The sequence below is a fragment of the Cokeromyces recurvatus genome, assembly GCF_025118155.1.
Source record: "Cokeromyces recurvatus strain NRRL 2243 chromosome Unknown BX663scaffold_20, whole genome shotgun sequence".
NCBI classification, from domain to species: domain Eukaryota; kingdom Fungi; phylum Mucoromycota; class Mucoromycetes; order Mucorales; family Mucoraceae; genus Cokeromyces; species Cokeromyces recurvatus.
This window is the reverse complement of record NW_026251406.1, coordinates 152987-173870: the sequence shown is the minus strand read 5'-3', so window position 1 is coordinate 173870 and position 20884 is coordinate 152987. Positions and strand designations below refer to the sequence as shown.

Sequence of the window (20884 nt, the reverse complement as noted above, 5' to 3'; positions counted from 1 at the left end):
TAGATTAGTCTCCTTAATTATATTTAGTGCTAATCATATATAAATTTGAGAATATAAAACTAAAGTATAATACAATGTGTATACATATTTATATATGAAATACTGACATTGGATAATTATATATGTATACGTATATATATATATTTTTTTAATTCGAAATAAAATTCAAATATGTTGAGTCTGAGAAGTATATATTAAGAAGTTACTTGACAAGGATTTCCCCACACACACACACACCAGATTGTTTCTTGCTAAAGATATCACTATTGAATCTTTAACTAACAATTTATGGACTCTATTCATTCAAAGACACAACTCAAATCATCATTTGAAGGATACTATGCCTCTGTCTCTCAAGAGGCCCATCTTCAAAACTAAAATGAAGGAAATTATGAGACCAGTTTACAGATAAGATATGATTTGGTTTATGAAGTGAAATGGCGCAGATTTGGATTATACATTATGTATATTTGTATAAATGTATGTATATACATATATATATTAGAGAGAGAGAGAGGAAACTGGGTTTCATATTAACTTGAGAAAAAAAAATTTTTTTGGGCTAGTGCTGTCATTGGAACACCTACTAAAGTAACAATCCCGGGAATCAAGTAGCTATCCCATATATTCCTGTAGTGTTATCTATGCTGCTTTGAAGAAACCATTAAAAAAAGACACACACACACACACATATGACAATTCAAATAGCCGACAATTCAATTTTTTTCTTTCTTTCTTGAAAACGAAATCAATCAGTTGTTGCACTGTAATAAAAAAAAAACAATAGGTTCAACGGCTTTCTCAATTGAATGTATGCACCCTCAAAAGTTGATCATCGATAGGTCCCCTTACACTCTGCCACTCTCCCTCCATTCTGCTATCTAGATTTCCTTTTCCTTGAGCCCATCAAAGGTTTTTGATTCCTTTATTTCTTAACCAACTTCCTCTCCCCCTCCCCCTACCAGATAATTTTGATAGACAAATGGTTTATTAGTTTTGTTCATTGGGTTTAAATTTTATTTATAAGAAAAAAACACAAACCTGATCTGTCATTGAAATTAAACTCGCAAAGACAAAAAAAAAAAAGAACTTGGTCAGTTCTGTCAAAAAAATGTTAATTCGATTTCAAAGAGCGCTAAAGATATGAGAAAACCCCGTATTATTTCCAAGGCAATAAAATAAAAAAAAATAAATAAATAAATAAAACTAGTATTCTGCTGCTTTTGACTCTGTACAAAAAAAAATACTCCTTTATAGATCAAACTTTATAGATACTAAAATATTTACGTATTATACAAGTGAAATTCATCGAAAAGGAAAGTAAAATATAAAAAATATATACAAATATATAAAAAAAAAAAGTAATTTTTAGTAGTGTTGTCTACACATCAAATATGAAACGTCATTATTATACTTAAAAAAAAATGTGTTCGTGTGTAATAAAGAAAGACAACAACAAGATATAAAACATCTTCTATAATTAGTAACAAAAGTATAATAACAATAAGACTATAAATATGATAAAGCCAAAAAGCGGTAGATTTAATTTATTAGAATTCCTTATTATGTAAGTGAACATTATTTCTTTTTTTTTTGGCTTGTTTATTATAAATCGTACAAGTTATGTTTTATGACTATATATACTTGATATATCAGGTGAATGTAAAAGTGCACTTGGCGTAGTTTCTATAATTAACTTTTTGCTTTTTTTTTTTTTTTTTTAAAAAAAAGGGCTTGTTTTATACTTTTTTTTTTTTTTTTTTTTTGGGTACTACAACGGTCTAAATGTTTACATGTAATATAAATATGTAAATTCAATGCTATCAATTTTTTTATTTTTATTACTTTTACTTTTATTTTTATCTTTATATTATGAATAAATTCATATTAATCTGTCTTGTCATGTATATTCTATCTACCTTTGTAGTAGCCATAGAGACGCCTTGGCATAAACGACCATATCAATTTAGAATGCAACTCTTTTCTAGACCAGATAACAAAGGACAAGTTCAAACTGTTCGTGCAAACAATGACGGTACTACCCATCTAATCAATTATGTAAACTAATTTACACTGCTTATTTACTAAATAATAATAATAATAATAATAGCATCTTCATTCTGCCGGAATTTGGCATCCAAAAGAGTAGGTTCATATGAATTAAATGATCCTTTAGTTAAAATTACTTTTTATCGGGTAAAGTTTAGATTAAAAGCGTATATATGTGTTTCTTTCTTTCTTTCTTTTAATATAAACTAACTAATATCCTTTATTTAGTCACTGGATTGTAAAGGAGCTCCAATAGTGACTTATCATCCACAAGAATCAATAACAAGAAAGAGTCGTGTCATGATTAAAGCAAAATCTTTTTCTATTACAAAAGTTAAACCTATTAGATTAAGATAATAACCAATTTAAGCCCTTTTGTATCATATTTGTATATATATATTTAAAACATATTTATTTATTGTATTAGCCACACTCATAACATCATAATAAAAGCCACACTTTATTACTATTATTATTATTATTGCATTACACTATCATTCATTTATTACTATATAAGAATAATAGAATGAATTATATACAAAACTATTAAAATGAAAATTTTTCTCTTTCATAAATAAATTTGATAATTGAAGGAATGTATATATATATATATATTTTTTTTTTCTTTTTGACATATTCATATATATAGTTAAGCATGACCAACTGCTGCCATTAAAGAAACTGAATGATGATAAGGTTGCTGTTGTTGCGTCTCATGCCAGTTTGGTGGTGGTGGTGAATGATGATCAGAGATAGCATATAGAAAGGCATCTAATTGAGCAGTCGCTGCTTGGACCGAGGTAAAGCCAATGGCAGATACACGACGATCGTGTCGAAGTAATTCTGCTGATGCACCCCTTATAAAATTAGAATTAGTAGGATATTGTTCCCTCAGACTTGTATCACGATCTAAACTCAAATAGAGGCTGGATCCTAATCCTTCTGCTGAGACAACGTTGAGTTGTCCACCCCAATGATTGGCCAATGATTTGGCTACCTGCCATCCATTCATCCATTCTGTATGAGGTAAAAGCCGTTGTTGTTGTTGTTGTTGTTGTGGTCGTCGTCGTCGTCGTCGTTCTCCTTGAGTTTGGGTCATGGTGGAAAGAACAGAGGCAGAGGTAGGTATACCCAATACATCACGTGGTATATCTGGTAATAGATCTCTCTCTATCAGGGGCTCACTTGTCTCTAATCGACATCCAATACTCGTAGGCCCACCAAATAAACACATGGAAAGTTTAGGTGGTGATTTATTAAAAAGCCACGAAAACCATTTAGTAGGTGATGATGATGATCCCTGTTGTTGAAATACATGAGCTTTTAATGCTAATAAGCTTGTTTCGTAAAGAATACGATGAAAGACACTAGGGATATAGACAAAGGAGGATGTATCCTTTGTATACATATTCTTTCTAATAATTTCAATCTTAGGAATTTGGCTCGTGCCTAAAGTAGTCGATACCATATCGTGTGCATCAGACACAGCTTTCTGAGCTATCTCTTCAGGACAAATAGGTTGTACATGATCGTTTTTATTGAAATTCCATGAAACATATTGATCTATTGGTAAATGTTAGCAAAAAAGTTTTTTTTTTTTTTTTTTTTTTTTTTTTTTTTTTTTTTGCCAAGAATAATTGCAAGGGGCGGGCGGGAAGGAGTAATAGTAGAGAAGGGTTCATGTTAGGGAGGGGGATGGAAAAGAAAAAAAAAATTCGGGGGGGGGAAGGAAAAGAGGAGAGGAGGTAAAAGAAGAGTGTGTTACTTACCAAGTAAAAGATAAATACCAGTGCCAATTGTATTCAAATTCTCTAAGAGTTGAATAGTATTCGTGGTAGAAGAAAAGGATGATGATAAAAGAGCATATTTAAGTCGAATAAGATTAATAGATTGACGTTGACGTAAATCAGTTAAAACATTGATAAATGCTTTAGGTGAAGTTTCTTTTAAAGAAGGATGTAATAAAGTACAAATATCGCGTAAATAATTATGCGCTACATGTCGAATAATGGGTGACTTTAATGTCTCTGGTGATAATGTAGATAATAAACGTAATATATGTGTATATCGAATAGGTAATTCATTACATAGGAAATTAGATGTTATAGCTGCAGGTTGTTCACTATCATATATATATATATATGAATAAGTCTTTACTCATTTAACATGAATATAGTATATAATCTTACTTTTTATTATCATAGTTTATGAGGTGTGAAAGCTATATGATTGTTAACATTAAAGTCTATAACTATGTGCATATATTCATAACATTATTTTACCGAAATTCGAGTTTCTTGCTTTGTCCATAAACTTGTTAAAATTCTATGTGGTAATACATTAATAATTTGTGAATAAAGCATTTATAATATAAAAAAAATAATAAGAAAAAAAAAACAAAGAAGAAGAAATGATGATCTTCATTGTTTTATATGTGTATAAATACATATATTTATATATATATATGTGTGTGTGTATGTGTTTGTAAATATGTGTTCTTTAATTTCTATATAGAATCATATAAAGAACTTACTTCCCCCCCTTTTTTTTTTCTTTTATGATTAAGCAAAGTTAAATATAAAGGTGTCCTCCTCCCCCCCCCTCCTTCCTCTCTAATTTAATTACAAAGGAACCCAATTCTTCATAAATAAGCGTATAAGATGAATATATAATAGAATTTATCTCTTTTAAAACATAGAAAGATCTACAAACAATGTAGATTGTGTTTCCTTCTTGATTTATAATAACAGTTTTTTATAAAATTCTTTTTTAATATAATAAATGTATGTATGTATGTATGTATGTATAAATGTATGCATATATACTCTTGGCATTTTCTTAGAAATCCACAAGTATATATGTGTGTATATATGTGTGTGTGTGTTGAAATAAGCGTAAAATAGATGTTTATAATGACTATGTAATTCATATAATCGAGCAATGCTTATGCGTCACCAAGAGAAATTTTAATTCATTAATTTCCTTACGTAAAGCATCTGCCTCTAATTCAAGTTTTTCATTATCATTCGATAAAAATTCAACTTGATCTTCTAAATCAGACATCCACTGTTTCTTTCTTTGACGGCATTTTAATGCAGCTGTTAAAGATAAAAATTGAGTATTATTTATTTTATTAAAGATAATGATGACCACTACCTTTTCTGTTTCTTTCAAGAAAATCCTGTCGTTTTTTAGAGTCATTTTGATTGCTTTTACTTTTCCCTTTAAGTTTATTATTTATAATGAATAAAGTGTCAACCTATGTGTATAGAAGCGTGAATAAATCAAAATTAATATCTATGTTTTTTTTTTATGAACTTACATTGTAATGTCGCATGGCTGTTCCTGATATGATTTTAATTTCAGGAGAAAAACTATGTTTACAGGAGTTTGATTTTTGATCTGTTATGAATATGTAATTTAGTCTATTATTATCATTCGTAAGAGAGAAAAAAAAAGTTATTTATCACCTTTTTTATTCATGTTTATATACAAGTATGACCGAAATAAAAGAAACTAAATAAATAAAAAAAAAAAGAAGGAAGGAAGGAAGGAGGAATAAAGCTATTATATACTTTCTGCGGCAGCGGTCATCATTCCTGTCTATTCTTAACTTTTTTTTTAGATTTTGTGTAATAATTTTAATTGGGCTTGAAAATGTATGTATGTGCTTTCTTTTATGATGCAATATTTTGAGTTCAAGTTGTTCGGATGATTTTTTTTTTTTTTTTTGTGAACAAATTATTTATTTTCAGGTACAATATATTTTTTTTTGGTTTTTCCAGGTCATCATTATTAGAAAATAGATTCTCTTGAACCGATATTCAGAAAAGAAAATAGTCTTTAGCTGAGCAACTTATTGAATGACCTGAATACATCTCCCTCCCCCCCCTGGGAATTGCTATACTGAGGCAATCTTACAAGCAGCCGCTCTCATTAACTTCAATTGGCCCTTCTCTGTCAAAGAATGTTACTTCATGTACGACTTGAACTTTTGATCAGCATTCTTTAATAAAATTTAAAAAGAGGACAAATAAGACGGTAGAATACATAAAGGCTTGTAACTGCGCTACTTTACATCTTTAGCAGCAAAAGTGCAAGTGATGAATCCAATCCATGGCAATATAGACGTCCTGTTTTTATTTTTATTTTTTTTCCTGCTGATATAATATAATTCATGAATTTTACAATATAAGCGGTAGTTGCATCCATCTTAACTTCATTTTTTTTTAAGGGGAGGGGAGGTTTATCTTGTTCCTTTCTTCTTATTGTTATATAGAAAGAATTGTTTTCCAATACTGGCTTGGTTTGAGTGGATACACTTTTACTTAAGCATTTTACAATTATGATTTTTTTTTTTTTTTTTTTGGACGGATTCACGGACTGCAGTAGAAATAATTAATTCAAACAAATAAGAAAATATATTTTCACTATTGATGTACAAATATGAAATTGACAGTTCAGATACTATGAGCAACCATACATATATAATTGTAAAACATCGATTATTTTTATGCATAACAAGTATTCATACAAGAATGACTGCAAGCTTAGAGAAAAAAGGGGGATTTAGTAGTCGCCATCGAATCATCCTTTATGAATTATCATTAACAAGTTAAAAGTCTCTTCTTTGATGTCCAGTCCTCTCTTTTCTTTTTATCGGAGTTTGAATAAAAAGACAGTGATTAAACTTGATTGTCCAATCATGATAGTCCAGGACAAAATGAATTGAGAAAGGTCTAGTCGTCCTATTTCATGACTCAATTGCGATGAGATAGAATCGATTACATCATACTCTCTATTGTCAATTATGTTACACAAAACTTAATTGTTGTTGTCCCTGAAAAAAAAAAAAAAAATATCGTATCACATTATGACGAAGTAGAAATGTGCTATCATGTTATATTTATTACGAAGGAATACAATATTAAATAAGAATAATAATAATAAAAGAAAAGAGAAAGAGACTCAAGTTTATACAAAGGAGAGGGGGAGGGAAGGGAAAGGGTTCTTTTTACTTTCTAGACTTCTCCTTCTTGTTCTTCATCATGTTGATACTCTTTCAGTCCATTTTCCTCTTTTGTCTTTATGGCCCTTACAACGTCATCATCTGTTAACGGATTTATATCTAATTGTTCCAAATTTTCTGTTAATAAATTCCATTGTTGACTGTTATTATCTTCTGTAGCACTTTCAAATTCTCCAAAGTCATCATCATCATCATCATTTTGTATTTTATTACTCGAGGCAATTCTATAACGAAGTGATGTTCTTCTTTCTAATTCTTCTGCATCAGCTAAATGATCAAAATCATCATCGTCATCATTAACATCAACAGCATTGTTGTCATCATCTATGTCTTTAGGATGTTCATTATTATGACTAGGAATACGACGAAGTGATGTAGGTTGTGAAAATTTAGAAAAATTACGTGTCCAATCTGGTGTAAAATGAGCATCCTAACGAAAAGTAATTCATAAGGTCTTTTTGTCTATTTTTATGCATGTCCTTTTTTACCTCTTCATCTTCATTATTACTGTTATATTCTTCTTCTTCTTCGTCGTCGTCGTCGTCATAAGAATGTAAATTAATTTGAATTGAATTACATTTATTGGTAAAATCATCTCTACCACTAAATAAATATAAGATTTTTGAATTCTTTAGTTTTCTTTTTTTTTTTTTTCTTTCTTTCTTTCTTCTTCTTACGCTATCCAGTGATTTGTGTCTTCTTCATTATCATCAAAATGACCTTCTTCTCCTCCTCGTTGAGCTAAAAACCTTGAATATTGACTAGCAGCTGTGTTGTTTTCTATCAAACCATTCATAGCTACATCTTCTTCATCTTCTTCCTCATCTTCTTCATCTTCACTATGTTGCAAATCATCTTCATTGTTTGGACGTAATCCACCTAATGGTAACTGATCTCTTTCTTTGGTATCTTTAAGTTCATTTTGACAATAATGATTCCATCCTTCCATATCAATATCATCTTTAATGACTTGGACAATTGTTTCAGGATACCCTTCAAATAACTTTATAATTTCATCCGAAATAAATGTTAAATGTCCCATATAACCAGCTCTCATTCCTTTTGGTTTTGCACTAAAGAAGTAGACATATTAGAAATAGGATGGCTTTCATTTTTCTCTTTCTTTCTTTTACCATGCTTCATCATTCGATTTTTGTGCAGCGATTATTTTTTCTGTTAATTGTCCATCTTTTAGAATAGAAATAGCTAAATGACGATTTAACCCAATATCCATACGTCCATTAAAGACTTGATGTAGCATATCATAGATTACGTAATGTAAAAAGTTGTTCCATGGAAAAGCAAAAAATAAATCCTATAAAGGGAATTTGCTTGTTAGTTACGTTTATTATTTTCATTTTATTTGTATATACTTTACAATACAAATTGGCATTGCTCTATTCTCTACAAATTTAGATTTAAGATAATCTCCAACTGATAAATGATCATCTTGTTGTTGTTCTTGTTGATTTGGTGTATATTGTTCATAATGTATTTCGTTCAAGTTAGACATATTGGAACAATGTAAGAGTTCTGCAAAGAGTTCACAAATCTTGAGCCGTTCAAAGCCTAAAGGTTCAAGTTCACCTAATGTTGTTTGCATAGTACCATGAACAGATCGTGGCTTTAATAAGAGGTGAGTAAAATCAGATATATGATTTGCCATGACTTTTAACATCTCTCCTAATGAAACAGTACTACGTGGTATGTTGGTTAATTGATAATCATAAAGTGCAGCTGTCATAGATGGGTCATTTTCCAAGTCACTATTATTATGACGAATCAAGTCAATAATAATAGAGACCCCATTGATGAGTGTTGAGGTAGCATTAGGGGCATTAGGATCCAACATGAAATTTGCTAATTTTTGCATTATAGCTTCACTATTTGGTTTTTTTTCAGTAAGAGTTATTTTATTTGTATCCAATAATAATACCTTTTTAGCTCCATAATTAAATCATTATTTCCAATACTTTGTGATTCAGGTAAACTGGTTTGTGACAAGCGAATAATATCGCATATACATTGTTGAGCAATAGAATGTTCCTAAACAAATATCCAAGATTTAGTGCTTTTTATCATGGTATCAGTAGTCTATCTTTGTTTTTTTTTTTTTTTTTTACTTCAGTATCAAGATAGGGGTTTAATCTATCCACTAAATTTACTAATAACCCATGCTCACTTAGCCACTAAATTAAATTATGTGGAGTCAATAATAGTATCCATTTCAAAGAAAGATATGTTTATACCTTAACAACTCCTTTTCCTTCAGGTAATTCTTCCATTCGAATCAAGGTTAACAACAAATCCATAATAGCTGAGGTTTGTAAATGAGATAAAATTTTATTTAAATTCTCAGAATCAGATTGAATGAATGTCATTAGCTGGAAAAAGAAAATAAAAAACTTATTAGTAATAATGTAAACATAAAGTCAACATTTTTTTTTTAATTACCTCACTTGGATATTTTGATAACAAAACTCCAATTGTTTTACAAAAGTAAGAGGCTTGTAAAGAGTCAAGTCCTTCAGTTGTTGAGGGTTGGTCAAGATAAGACCAAAAAGGAACTAAAAGATCTTGTTTATGTTCAATAACAATGGCTTCAATGATGGATTGAATTTCACAAGCTATAATTTCACTTGCAAGAAATGGATACCTATTTTAAAACACACACATACATACATACACACATAAGTATATAATGTGAATGGGAGAGGGGGGAAACTTTCAGGGAAATCTTACTTGAATCGTTTATTTTCCTCCAAGTCATTAGAAACAATGTAATTTAATAATGCCTTTATGATTTCAGGTTTACTCAAACTATATAAAGTAATAATAGATGTATATATGTGTGCGTGTGTGTGGGGGGAGGGTTTTTTTTTCTTTTAGTAATTTCGTATGCATAATAAAACGCGTTATTTTACAAGTTAACAAGCTTTGGATTCATTGTTTTAGCTTCTTGAAGTATATCCTCTTCCTCCAAGATATCCTCTAAAGTTACATCATCTTTGTCTAGTAAACTATCTAAAGTTGAACTATTAAATCCAAATCGCCAGAACATGATGCTGCTGCTGATGATGCTGATGAAAAAGAAGAAAGAAGAGGGAGAAAGAAAAAATAAATAAATAAATAAATAAATAAATAAAAATAAAAATAAAAATCAAAAATATGGAGTTGAATAATTCATTGTTTTATAAAAATAAATAAATCCTGCTTAAAGCCCGCCCGCTACATGGGACTTCTTTCGCTAGACGTAGGCCCTTTTTCTAGTTGTAGTACTAGTGGTGGTAATAGTAGTAGTAGTAGTAGCAGTAGTAGTAGTAGGCAGCTAAAAGGAGTTTGAATCATATAATAATCAAGCATCTATTGGCTTATTGTTGAAAAGTCAAAACAGTATCTTTTTTGAAATAGATGCTATTGTTCCTTACATAATTATCATTATATCGTTTGGTTGCAACTAGAGTCTAATTAGTTTCCATCCATCTATCATTGATTGTTTTTTAAAAAAAAAAATCAAGAGCTTTGATCCCATATAAAAGAAGAGAGAAAGAAGCTAAATTTTACATAAGGATTCAGTATATAAATCTTTCTCTTTGTTTATCATCCTATCAATCAAGTATAGCGTCTTCCTTATGTGTCAAAGGTATTTAGAAAACAGAGAAAGGAATATAGTATCCATTTGTTCAAATTCATAAGACATATATAACAAAAGATATAAGCAATTTTTTTTTTTGTCTTCATTTTAACTAGAGCATAAATATTAAGAAACAAAAAGAAAATGGTATGGAACAATAATAATAAAGAATTCAAATGAAAAGAAAAAATAGTTTTTTTATGGTGCTGTGTAAAGGTTCTTGTTTCAAGTGCTAATATATTGAAATGACTAAAAGAAATCTAATTTAACGTGAATTGTACATCATTATAATAATAGAATGTTAGACTATTCATATTTAACTTGGACTATTTGTGTCAATAAAAAAAAAAAAAAAAAAGAAAGAGTGCCCAGACTAGTGATTTGTATAGACATGCTGGTAACAAAGTCTCCTCTTCCATTTTCTTTCCTTCTCACTACATCAAATAATGGAGAGGATGAAAACACTTTTCTTTGGATCAAGGAAACGAACACATGTTGGCATAATTTATTTAGTGGTTGTATATATCTATTATCAAACAATATAAACATACATAAATCGCCATCATAGTGTAACACTGAAATCATTTACAGCTATCATCTTGTATATCGTGTATTCTGTCTGTAATATCTATATATGTATATGTATTTATATATATTTATTTATACACATGTTTACAATGGCATTTGAATTTAGAATCACGCTTATTATGTATCGCATATGCAGTGTTCTCATATACCAAGAATAATCCTAACTCAGGTATATATCATCCAGATGACAAGAACGTTATATTTATTTTTTTCGCTGCTGTAAAAAGATCCGGAATTAGAAAATTGTATGATTCAATTTGTTAATGTAGGGTGCTTATAGTAGATTAGGATTTTTTTATTTTTTTTTTTTTTTTTCGAAAAATCATATGATTGTTTCACCTTGTTTCAGTAACAGTAGATTTGACATATATAAATAAGTAAATAAATAAAAGAAAAAATTTTATTAAATTCTCTTTTTTTTTAATTTTTTTTTCTTTCTTTCTTCATCTTTTACTATTACTTTGTATTATTTGTAGACAAACAAACATCATTTTGTTTTGTATATAGTTTTTCTTTTGATCTCCCTCCTCTATTTTTAGTTTATTTTTATTGCTCATCGTATACTTTGTTAAAATAATATGACTACAAAAGCTGTTAATGAATATGATATGATTATTGTTGGTGCCGGTGTAGTTGGCTGTGCTGCTGCCAAGGCATTTGGTGAAGATGGACGTAAGGTTTTATTGCTTGAACGTGATTTATCAGAACCTGATAGAATTGTGGGTGAACTTATGCAACCTGGTGGTATGCATGCTTTAAAGAAACTTGGCATGGAAGGTAAATATAATAATAATAATAACAATAAAGAGGAATGAGTGAGTGAGTGAGTGAGTGAGTGAGGTTTTTTTTTTTAAGAAAAAAGAAAGAATAGAGATTAACGCGTAATGATTTAGATTGTGCTGAAGGTATTGATGGTATCAACTGTTATGGTTATAGTGTATATTATAAAGGAGAATTGGTTGAACTTCCTTATACTCAAGATCCTACTACTGGTAAGCAAGCTCGTGGTGTTGCCTTCCATCATGGTCGTTTCATTCAAAATCTTAGAAAGTCTGCTATGAATACAAAGAACGTTACTGTTAGGGAAATGACTGTTAATCGTCTTATCAGCTATTCTGAAACAGATAACCGTGTCATTGGTGTTGTTGCTACCCCTAAGGGTGAAGACGAGAAGGAAGAAAAGCTTTATGCTCCTCTTACATTAGTTGCAGATGGTATCTTCTCTAAATTTAGAAAGGACTTCTTTGAACGTTCTACTAATGTCATGTCACACTTTGTTGGCTTCTTACTTCATGACTTCCAATTGCCTTATGATAAGAAGGGTTTCGTTGCTGTTGCTAAGCCCTCTCCTATCTTGATGTATCAAATTGCTCCTCATGATACACGTGTCCTTGTAGATGTTCCTGGTGAATTACCTAAGGTCGGTAATGGTGATCTTAAGCGTTATATGGAAGAAGTCGTTTGTCCTGAATTACCCGCTAATATGCAAGAAAAATTCATGGAAGCTCTTCAAACTGAACGTTTACGTCCTATGCCTAGTGGTTTCTTACCCCCCTCTATTAACCAACGTGAAGGTGCGATCATCATTGGTGATGCCCTTAACGTCCGTTCCCCTCTTACAGGTGGTGGTATGACGGTGGCTCTTGAAGATGTCTTGACCGTAGCTCAACTTCTTTCTAAGCAAAATGTTCCTTCCTTTACCGATAGTCATTTGGTACTTCAAGCTATGGATACCTTCCACTGGTCCCGTAAGAAGCATTCTGCTGTCATTAACTGTCTTTCTATGTCTCTCTATAGTGTCTTTGCTGCCAAGACAGAATCAATGAAGGTCATTCAAAAGGGTTGCTTTGAATATTTCAAGTTGGGTGGTTCCTGTGTGGATGGTCCTATTAACTTGCTTGCTGGTATGAACTATTCTCCTGCTGCTCTTCTTTATCACTTTTATATGGTTGCCTTGTACTCTATTTATGTTATGTTCAGAGATGGTGGCCTTGTTGGTATTCCTCAAAATATTTTCAAAGCATTTGCTGTCTTCTATACCGCCTGTGTTACTATCATGCCTTTCCTTTGGGGTGAATTGAAAAATTAGATAACATTTGCACTCAACTTTTCCCCCCCTCCACCTTTTTTTTTTTTATTTTCTAGTAATTTTATTGTAAATCATGTATATTTTTAGTTTTTTTTTCTTTAATCAAAACATAAATAAATAAATAAATAAAAATTTGTATAATAGTAAATACGATATTTTGTTTGAATGATAATTAAAGTCTGTTTATTTTATTTTATTGCCTTTTACAATCAGAGAATAAATAACCAACTTGCCAAAAAAAAAAAGGCTAAAAGGCGGATCTACGATACTGCATAGTAGTAATTGATAATATCGGGTTATATCCTTTTTTGGTTCAAATCATTATATATTACCTAATATACTTTTTCCCTGATCCAAAAAAAAAAAAAAATTAATTAAAAATCCGCTAAAAATAAACTTTTTCTTTTTTTTTTTTTTTTTAAAAGTCAATTGTGGCACGATTTTATTTTTAATGCCAGATTTAATTCATTTATTTTTTTTATCCACAAAAAAAAAAAAAAAGATGTGAGCTGTATCATATAGTTTGAAAGAAAATCATTTACACACAAGAACAAGATATTATATACAGTTTTATTTTATTTACTTGGTTATTATTTCTATTTGCAATATAACATAAATAAATACACAGATATTAAAGGCAAAAAAAAATGATATTTTAACAGTTATATATTTCGGGATTTATGTCTAAATTATGATATGATCTTTCTTTATCAATTATGTTGATCCATCTTTTTTTTTTTTTTAATATTAAAAAAAAGAAAAAAAAAGTTTTCTGCCATAATTTCCGTTTTTAGGAAAAAGGAGAATACATTGATTTACGTTTTAAATTCAATTTTTTTGTTAGGTAGTACTAAATCCATAATTCATATTTTCCTCATGTCTATAACGCGTCTAGTTTTTTTTTTTTTTTTTTTTTTTTTTTTTTTTTTTTTTTTGGAGGAAATGGTCCGGGTTTTTTTTATGAGTGCATTTTAAGTGTTGACAAGCAATAGCTAATTATACGCTGCATGAACTCCAAGTCCAGCAGTTATGCTGCAATTTAATATATATTGACTAAAGTGTCTTCTCGCGATTAGAGTAAATATTCAACAATTAACTTTGTCAACATTTTGACTATTCTATACAGTGTAGTGATCGCGAACTTAAGATATTATAAAAAGTAAGTTTGTCACGATCAACAAAAATAAGGTAATCAAAGGTTATAATTAAAAAAAAAATATATATTTGATGGGAGATTGTGGCAGACTGTGGCCTCACAATCATACTATATTTCGAATCGGATGAATAAGTTGTAATATTCGCTGTAAAAGTGTCTTATGAGTTTTTTTTTTCCTGTCCCTCCCTCCCCCCCCCTCCCCGCAAGTATAATGCTAGCTTAGAAAGTGGATGGTTTAAGAGGTTACTTCAGTAGCATATTTACGATAGCAGATGAAATGGGCTCTAGTAACAAGAACGTGTCAATAAGAATGCAAGTAAATGGTATTGCATGATATGTGTTTTTGTGATTGTATATTATTGATATGAGCAAATTTAATGTTTCCCCACCATCAGGTGGTCATCCTAAACATCATTGAAAATAAAAAGGATGACTACATTCAATAGGGTGCATAGATAGCCAGAGAATAAAGATCCATGGATAGAGTTGGTGAACGAGACATAGTATAATGACTCATTCTGCGTATGTTCAACTGTTTGTTAAAGATTTCCACCAAGAAAATTCTTATTGATATTTTACAAATTGCTGAAATAGTCATTCTATCTTATAATGAGTTGGGGGGAAAAGTCATAACAAAATGGTGTATATGTAATAAAATGACAAGCCCTAAACTGGTTCTTTTTTTCTTAAATACTGAGATCATATAGACATATAGTTATCTGAAAATCAATTATTACGCGTACTTGCATTATTCTTAGTTTACCCCGGCTTGACTTACAAAGTTATTTTTTTTTTATATATGTATATAAATTTATATTCAGCAGAATAAGATATATATTTTTAGATGCAGGACTTTTATTAATTATTTTTCTATACAAGAGTAAATATGTGTATAGACAGAATTATAATATAAAAGTGCACTGTATATTCTATTTATCTTATTCAATTAAGCTACAAAACCTTACAACCATGATATTTATTACCTCTAATCATCCTCAGCCCCATCGAACTCTTACTGCTCAAAATTTGAATCTGAAGAGGCATATTTAATAACAATAAGGAAAAAAAAATTGGGTGGTTCTAAAGAAAAACGATGAACTATTATAATCTTACAACTTTCCCTTTCATGTTGACTTGGATTTATATATATATATATATTCCTTTTTTAAAAAAAACAAGTAATGTAAGACTATTGAAACTGACGGTAAAAAGTCATAAATTAAAGCTATAGATCAAAGAGTCTTTAAACTGAATTATGTCTAAAGTATGTCTAGATCAAGATGTGACAAAGTTGTGATACTTGGCTTAATAAAGAGAAATAATAGAAATAGAGAGAGGTAAAATGCGTAAGACTTATTACTACTTTTATTAAAACTAAAGCAAAAAAAAAAAAAATGATATTAGTTAAAACTAATTGAGGTAAAAAAAGAAAATTGTATATATGATAATGTTTGTCATTTATACTTTTTTTTATATGATTGTCTTATTAACGACTTATACGTCCCAAGTTGTATATTTACTCTATATTAGTTCGTACACTGGGATTATCTATTATTAGGTAATCAGTCCAATGTATGCTATACATACACAAATAGTCATAATAATGGATACATGCTTATTACAAACTCATCTTGATTTTGTTATATACGATAATATATTTTATGTATGTATCGATAATTATTTATATTTAATCTAACAGCCAGCTGAATTATAATTATTAATGGTACCTTAAATTTGGGTTCAGAGAATTGTTTATTAGTGCTGTATATGAATATTTTAATTTAACTTTAACTTTTAACTTTATTTTTGTACATGGCAAAAGCAACATTATGAGATGATTATGCTTATTTTATTATTATATTACGTGCAAACTTGACATTTTATCCTTTTTTTTTGGAATAAAATTCATATTTAATGGCCTGTAACGGTACCTTCGGAGGTAGACTTCTTTGGTTTAAATGACGCTTTTTTTTTTTTGGAATTGCGAATATCACTTTTTATCCTTTTTTGATGAGTGCTCTTAAGGATTCCGAAGCTCCACATTAACATGATATATTTTTGCTGAAATTGCACCCGAAACTGCACGTGATACTGCTCTCACTACAACCATGTTTGGTGTGTCCTTAATAGACATATCCTCCTGTAGGTCTGATATTGATATCGAAGCCTGATTCACCAATGAAAAATACAGTTTTCAAGGTAATATTCATATCTGTTTCACTTCACTTTCAATCCCCCGTGGATCATTCCTAGGAGCTTGGGTAGTGAGTGGTTTTTTTTTTCTTTTCTCTTTTTCCTTTTTTTCTTTCCAAAGATGTTCCAATCTTTGTCCTCTTTAAGTTTCTCAGATTTTAGCAGCATTAAACAATTTTATCCTGCTGTAATAGTAGAAAATAAAAAATAAAAAAGTAGCTTTTGATTATAGGAGTAGTTTTTATAATGTTTACTTTTTTTTTCTTCTTCTTTGACAATCATTTCCTTCATTTCAGTTAGCTAGCATCTAAACTTTCGTCAGTTGACTTTGGCTCTGAATTTTGCTGCTTTTCTCAGTTAAAACCTAAGGCAGGTGTTAACGTTTCTAAATGGAAAGGGAGTTTATTTCTTCTTTCTATTTATTCATTCTACTGCATCATTAACAATTTCCCCCCCCCTCTCTCTCTCTCTGCCCACACTCATAAAAAAGAAGATAAAAGAAAAAAAAAGGCATGTTATCCATTTAACTTTGTTAAAAAAAGAATAATATCTGCCCTTTGAGACCAAAAAAAAACCTCCCTTTGGAAAAATCAAAACTGCCCTTTGAGACCAAAAAAAAAAACCTTCCTTTGGAAAAATCAAAACTGCCCTTTCAGATTTTTTTTTTTTTTTTTTTCAAAATTGATTAAAAAGTGGCAAGTGTATTTCAGAAACCGGTACTTTGTGTTACATTATTAACATTATGTAGAAGTCACTTGCTGGAAATTAAATAGTATTGAAAAACAGGATGGAAAATCATAATATTATTTTAGAATAATTTTTTCCTTTTAAAAAAAGAAAAGGAAAAGGTAAATGTAAGCTTTTTTTTTATAAATATATGTGTGTATGTATATGTTAAAGCAAATCGTACGTTTTTTTTTATCTACTTTATGTCACGCACGTGCGTACGTACATACGTACATACATACATACATACATACGTGCGCTAATATTTATATGAATATTATAATTATTATTACATTTTTTCTATTATGTGTTTTTTTTATGATAATGATAATGATGATGATGATGGGTGTTGTTTAGTAGCTTGCATGAGTTCTTCAATGGCCTCTATAGTTTTTGGCACAAGTGTCAGATTTTCATATCCGTTTTGTGTAATTACAATCGTATCCTCAATTCGGACCCCACCTACTTCTCGGTACTTGGCCAACACATTGAGATCAAAATAATTTTGATACCCCGGAAATTCTGTCCAGATGGATAACATCGTATCATTAAAATAAAGACCCGGTTCAACTGTCAGAACCATGTTGGCCTCGAGGGGTCGATTTTTGAGAAACTCCTTTTCTTCGTCTTCATCTGTAGAATCATCTTTTCTATATTAAGACTAGTTATTAAATATTATGTTTGTTTGTTTTTATTTTATTTTTTGTTAATAACACTATTTTACCCTCCTACATCATGAACATCTAAACCAACCGAATGCCCGAGTCCTGTATATTTAGGGAGGTGGGAAAAGAAGAGGAGTGCAGGATGTTTAGTAAATAGATTCAATTTTTTATTTATTTATTTATTCATTTTAATTTACCATGGTAATAAAATGCACTAGGCACACGTCTTTGAATCAATTCCTCTTCTTCTCCTACTAAAATCCCAATTTTGATCAACTCATGACACAACACACTGATAGCTAATCTTTCCATATCTGTCCAAAATACGCCTGGTTTCAATTCTACTAAAATGCTCTATCATAAAAGTAAATTAATTAATTAACTGTATACAATTCGTTTCGTTCATTTTTTTTTATTTTTTTTTTTTAGTTATATACCTCCTGCATCTTTAGAACAATTTCATAAATAATGCGAGCTTCCTTGGAGAAAAGACCATTTGCGGGGAAGGTACGAGTGATATCGCTGCCATAACAGCACTTTTCACCACCGGCATCAACCAAGACGAGTTGATTTTGACGAATGATATGATTGTTTTTAGAATAATGCAAGGTAGCTATGCGGGGGCCCGAGGCAATGATGGGCAGATAAGCCTGACGATAGACCTCATGTTGATGAGCAGCACAGGCCCATTGAAAGACGGCTGCCAGATAGGCCTCCCGCATCTCTGGACGACATTGTTGAATCACCCTAATATGGGCTTCCGATGATGCTCTCATGACGTCCCTCAACATGTTCACCTCCCAGGGGAACTTGATAAGACGTGCTTCATTTAATGCAAGTGATAATGATTGATAATCTATGATGCAATCTTCAGTCACCCTCATCCATGCAAGTGTCTGAATCGTGTTATCGAACAAGTAAAGTCGTGTGGGTTGTAGATTACTAAATAAAAGGGGGAGGTCAGGTTCCGTTATGATCTTATCTACGTCGTAACGTTTCAATAAGTCTTGGCTGTCATGGCTGGGTCCTTTCCAAAAGATATCAGTTTGTGCTATGTTGGGTGCAATAAGATAGAGTTGTTCTGATTCTAAATGAAAAATAAGTTGAAAGCCAGGTTCATCTACGCCTAATAAATAAATATGAAAGTCAGTTAAAAAAGAAAAGGTACACTATATTCATATTAAAAAAAAAAACTTGCCTGTTAAGTAAAAAAAATTACTTTCTTGTCGAAACTCCAAGTCAATATCAGTGTTGTCTCTTGTCATTTCAGTGTTCCCTTTCATGTAAATGACGGATGATGAATCAAGATGGGCTTGATCAAGTAATAATTTTTTAACTTTAAGACAATGTTGTTTTGTAGGAATGAAGTGTTCATTAATGTAATGATGTTGTTTTGGTATAATATTAACTGGATGAGGTGCCATAATATAGAATTATAAAGGGGGAAAAAAAAAGAGAGAGAGAGATAGAATGTGAATGCGCTTTTATTTTATTTTATTTTTTTTTAGAGAGTAAGATCTGGTGATGGAATACAATATATAAGCACGGACAATTTCCTTTGTCCCACAGTAACAAATAGCGGCTTCTTTCTCTATCTCCTCAAAGATCAATTAGCAATTTTTTTAAAGGAAAAAAAAATATGTATATACTTTGTAAATCTTAATAACTAGCCCTTTCTCTCTGTCCTTTTTTTTTTTTTTTTTTTTTTTTTTTTTTGCATAACGATGATAGAGTTAATGCGTAATGAGATTTTCGCCCTCTCCCATATTTTCGAGTCATTCTTCCGCCCCCATCTTAAGCCCTATTTTATTATTATTATTCAAATATCTTTGAAAAAGTTACAGAATGTTTGTCTGTCAGATTAGTAAGAATACTATTTCTTCGATTATGTATATTTGTTTGTGTGATATTAGTCTATAATCTCTAACTTTTTATTTATTTCATTGGGGCGGAGGAGCGGGGAGAAAAAAAAAGTATTTTTGACAAGGTTATAGTTAAAATTTTATAATAGAATATAAATAAAGAGATTTGAATGTACATGCTTTAGATACTACAAAGCCTAGAAAAGTCACATTTTATCAATGTACATATTTCACATGGTAAAGATAAATAAAAGTAACTAATCTAATCTAATATAAAATAAAATAATGATGATTCTCCAAGCTCTTCTTGATGATAGTTATTATTAATTTCTTCAGTTATAAAGCCAAATCATAAGTTCTTCCAAGACGTTAAATAGGTATCAAATACTAAATAAAGATATGGCGTCCATTGTCACATGCTGGTAGTCGATTAACTCAAATTACAAGGCTTATTTATATATATTTTTGAGCATTTTAATGATGTATTACAAAAAATAAATAAATAAATAAACACATAGACTTATATATCAAAGTACGATCATATGAAATTAGTAAGAAAAATGTTACCTTTACATTTAATACGTATTTTTTTTTATTATTAATGTAAAAGTGTAAAAGTTGAAAATAGATTCATATCAAAGTCAAATAAATACATTATGTTCTTATACATTTGTTAGTATATGGACTTTCTTATCAGAGTCGGTTAACAAGAATAATCCCAGGTAATATTGCATCTCTTTATATACAACTTACTTAATCTCGTATAATGCCTATTATCTTAAACCCAAACAAGTCTTTTGTAATTCATAACTGACAGAGATGGTCTCTCCCTTCTCCCCCTCCCTTTTTTTTTTCTCGATTTAAATCGTTTGCTAAAAAAAAAAAAAAAAAAA

At 30.1% G+C, this 20884-nt stretch overlaps 6 protein-coding genes across 6 annotated transcripts; 2 read left to right on the top strand and 4 right to left on the bottom strand.

Annotated features, from left to right (window-relative positions):
- Window positions 1-1902: 1902 nt before the first annotated feature.
- BX663DRAFT_553581 (uncharacterized protein) lies at window positions 1903-2406 on the top strand (the record flags this gene model as incomplete). The annotated part of the gene is made up of 3 exons (XM_051531458.1): window positions 1903-2035; window positions 2111-2196; window positions 2278-2406. 3 exons carry the CDS (start codon window positions 1903-1905, stop codon window positions 2404-2406), a joined length of 348 nt encoding a protein of 115 aa, XP_051380921.1.
- Window positions 2407-2650: 244 nt separating this feature from the next.
- On the bottom strand, window positions 2651-4481 carry BX663DRAFT_515769 (uncharacterized protein). The gene is made up of 4 exons (XM_051528490.1): window positions 4332-4481; window positions 4239-4270; window positions 3819-4171; window positions 2651-3612 (listed from the first exon to the last, which is right to left on the bottom strand). The coding sequence occupies exons 1-4, from the start codon at window positions 4410-4412 to the stop codon at window positions 2699-2701; spliced, it is 1380 nt and encodes a 459-aa protein (XP_051380920.1). The 5' UTR covers window positions 4413-4481; the 3' UTR covers window positions 2651-2698.
- A 312-nt stretch (window positions 4482-4793) lies between these two features.
- BX663DRAFT_515761 (uncharacterized protein) lies at window positions 4794-5599 on the bottom strand. The gene is made up of 3 exons (XM_051528489.1): window positions 5372-5599; window positions 5206-5308; window positions 4794-5147 (listed from the first exon to the last, which is right to left on the bottom strand). The coding sequence occupies exons 1-3, from the start codon at window positions 5384-5386 to the stop codon at window positions 4975-4977; spliced, it is 291 nt and encodes a 96-aa protein (XP_051380919.1). The 5' UTR covers window positions 5387-5599; the 3' UTR covers window positions 4794-4974.
- Window positions 5600-6924: 1325 nt separating this feature from the next.
- BX663DRAFT_515754 (SIT4 phosphatase-associated protein-domain-containing protein) lies at window positions 6925-10197 on the bottom strand. Its single transcript, XM_051528488.1, has 11 exons — window positions 10003-10197; window positions 9821-9898; window positions 9533-9734; window positions 9328-9462; window positions 9202-9267; window positions 9015-9124; window positions 8457-8961; window positions 8212-8393; window positions 7756-8151; window positions 7567-7681; window positions 6925-7508 (listed from the first exon to the last, which is right to left on the bottom strand). Exons 1-11 carry the CDS (start codon window positions 10137-10139, stop codon window positions 7071-7073), a joined length of 2364 nt encoding a protein of 787 aa, XP_051380918.1. The 5' UTR covers window positions 10140-10197; the 3' UTR covers window positions 6925-7070.
- Window positions 10198-11724: 1527 nt separating this feature from the next.
- On the top strand, window positions 11725-13498 carry BX663DRAFT_457635 (squalene epoxidase-domain-containing protein). Its single transcript, XM_051523887.1, has 2 exons — window positions 11725-12077; window positions 12194-13498. Exons 1-2 carry the CDS (start codon window positions 11879-11881, stop codon window positions 13387-13389), a joined length of 1395 nt encoding a protein of 464 aa, XP_051380917.1. The 5' UTR covers window positions 11725-11878; the 3' UTR covers window positions 13390-13498.
- Window positions 13499-17684: 4186 nt separating this feature from the next.
- Window positions 17685-19583, bottom strand: BX663DRAFT_515744 (peptidase M24, structural domain-containing protein). Its single transcript, XM_051528487.1, has 5 exons — window positions 19328-19583; window positions 18567-19255; window positions 18327-18483; window positions 18189-18231; window positions 17685-18114 (listed from the first exon to the last, which is right to left on the bottom strand). The coding sequence occupies exons 1-5, from the start codon at window positions 19551-19553 to the stop codon at window positions 17781-17783; spliced, it is 1449 nt and encodes a 482-aa protein (XP_051380916.1). The 5' UTR covers window positions 19554-19583; the 3' UTR covers window positions 17685-17780.
- Between the last annotated feature and the right edge of the window lie 1301 nt (window positions 19584-20884).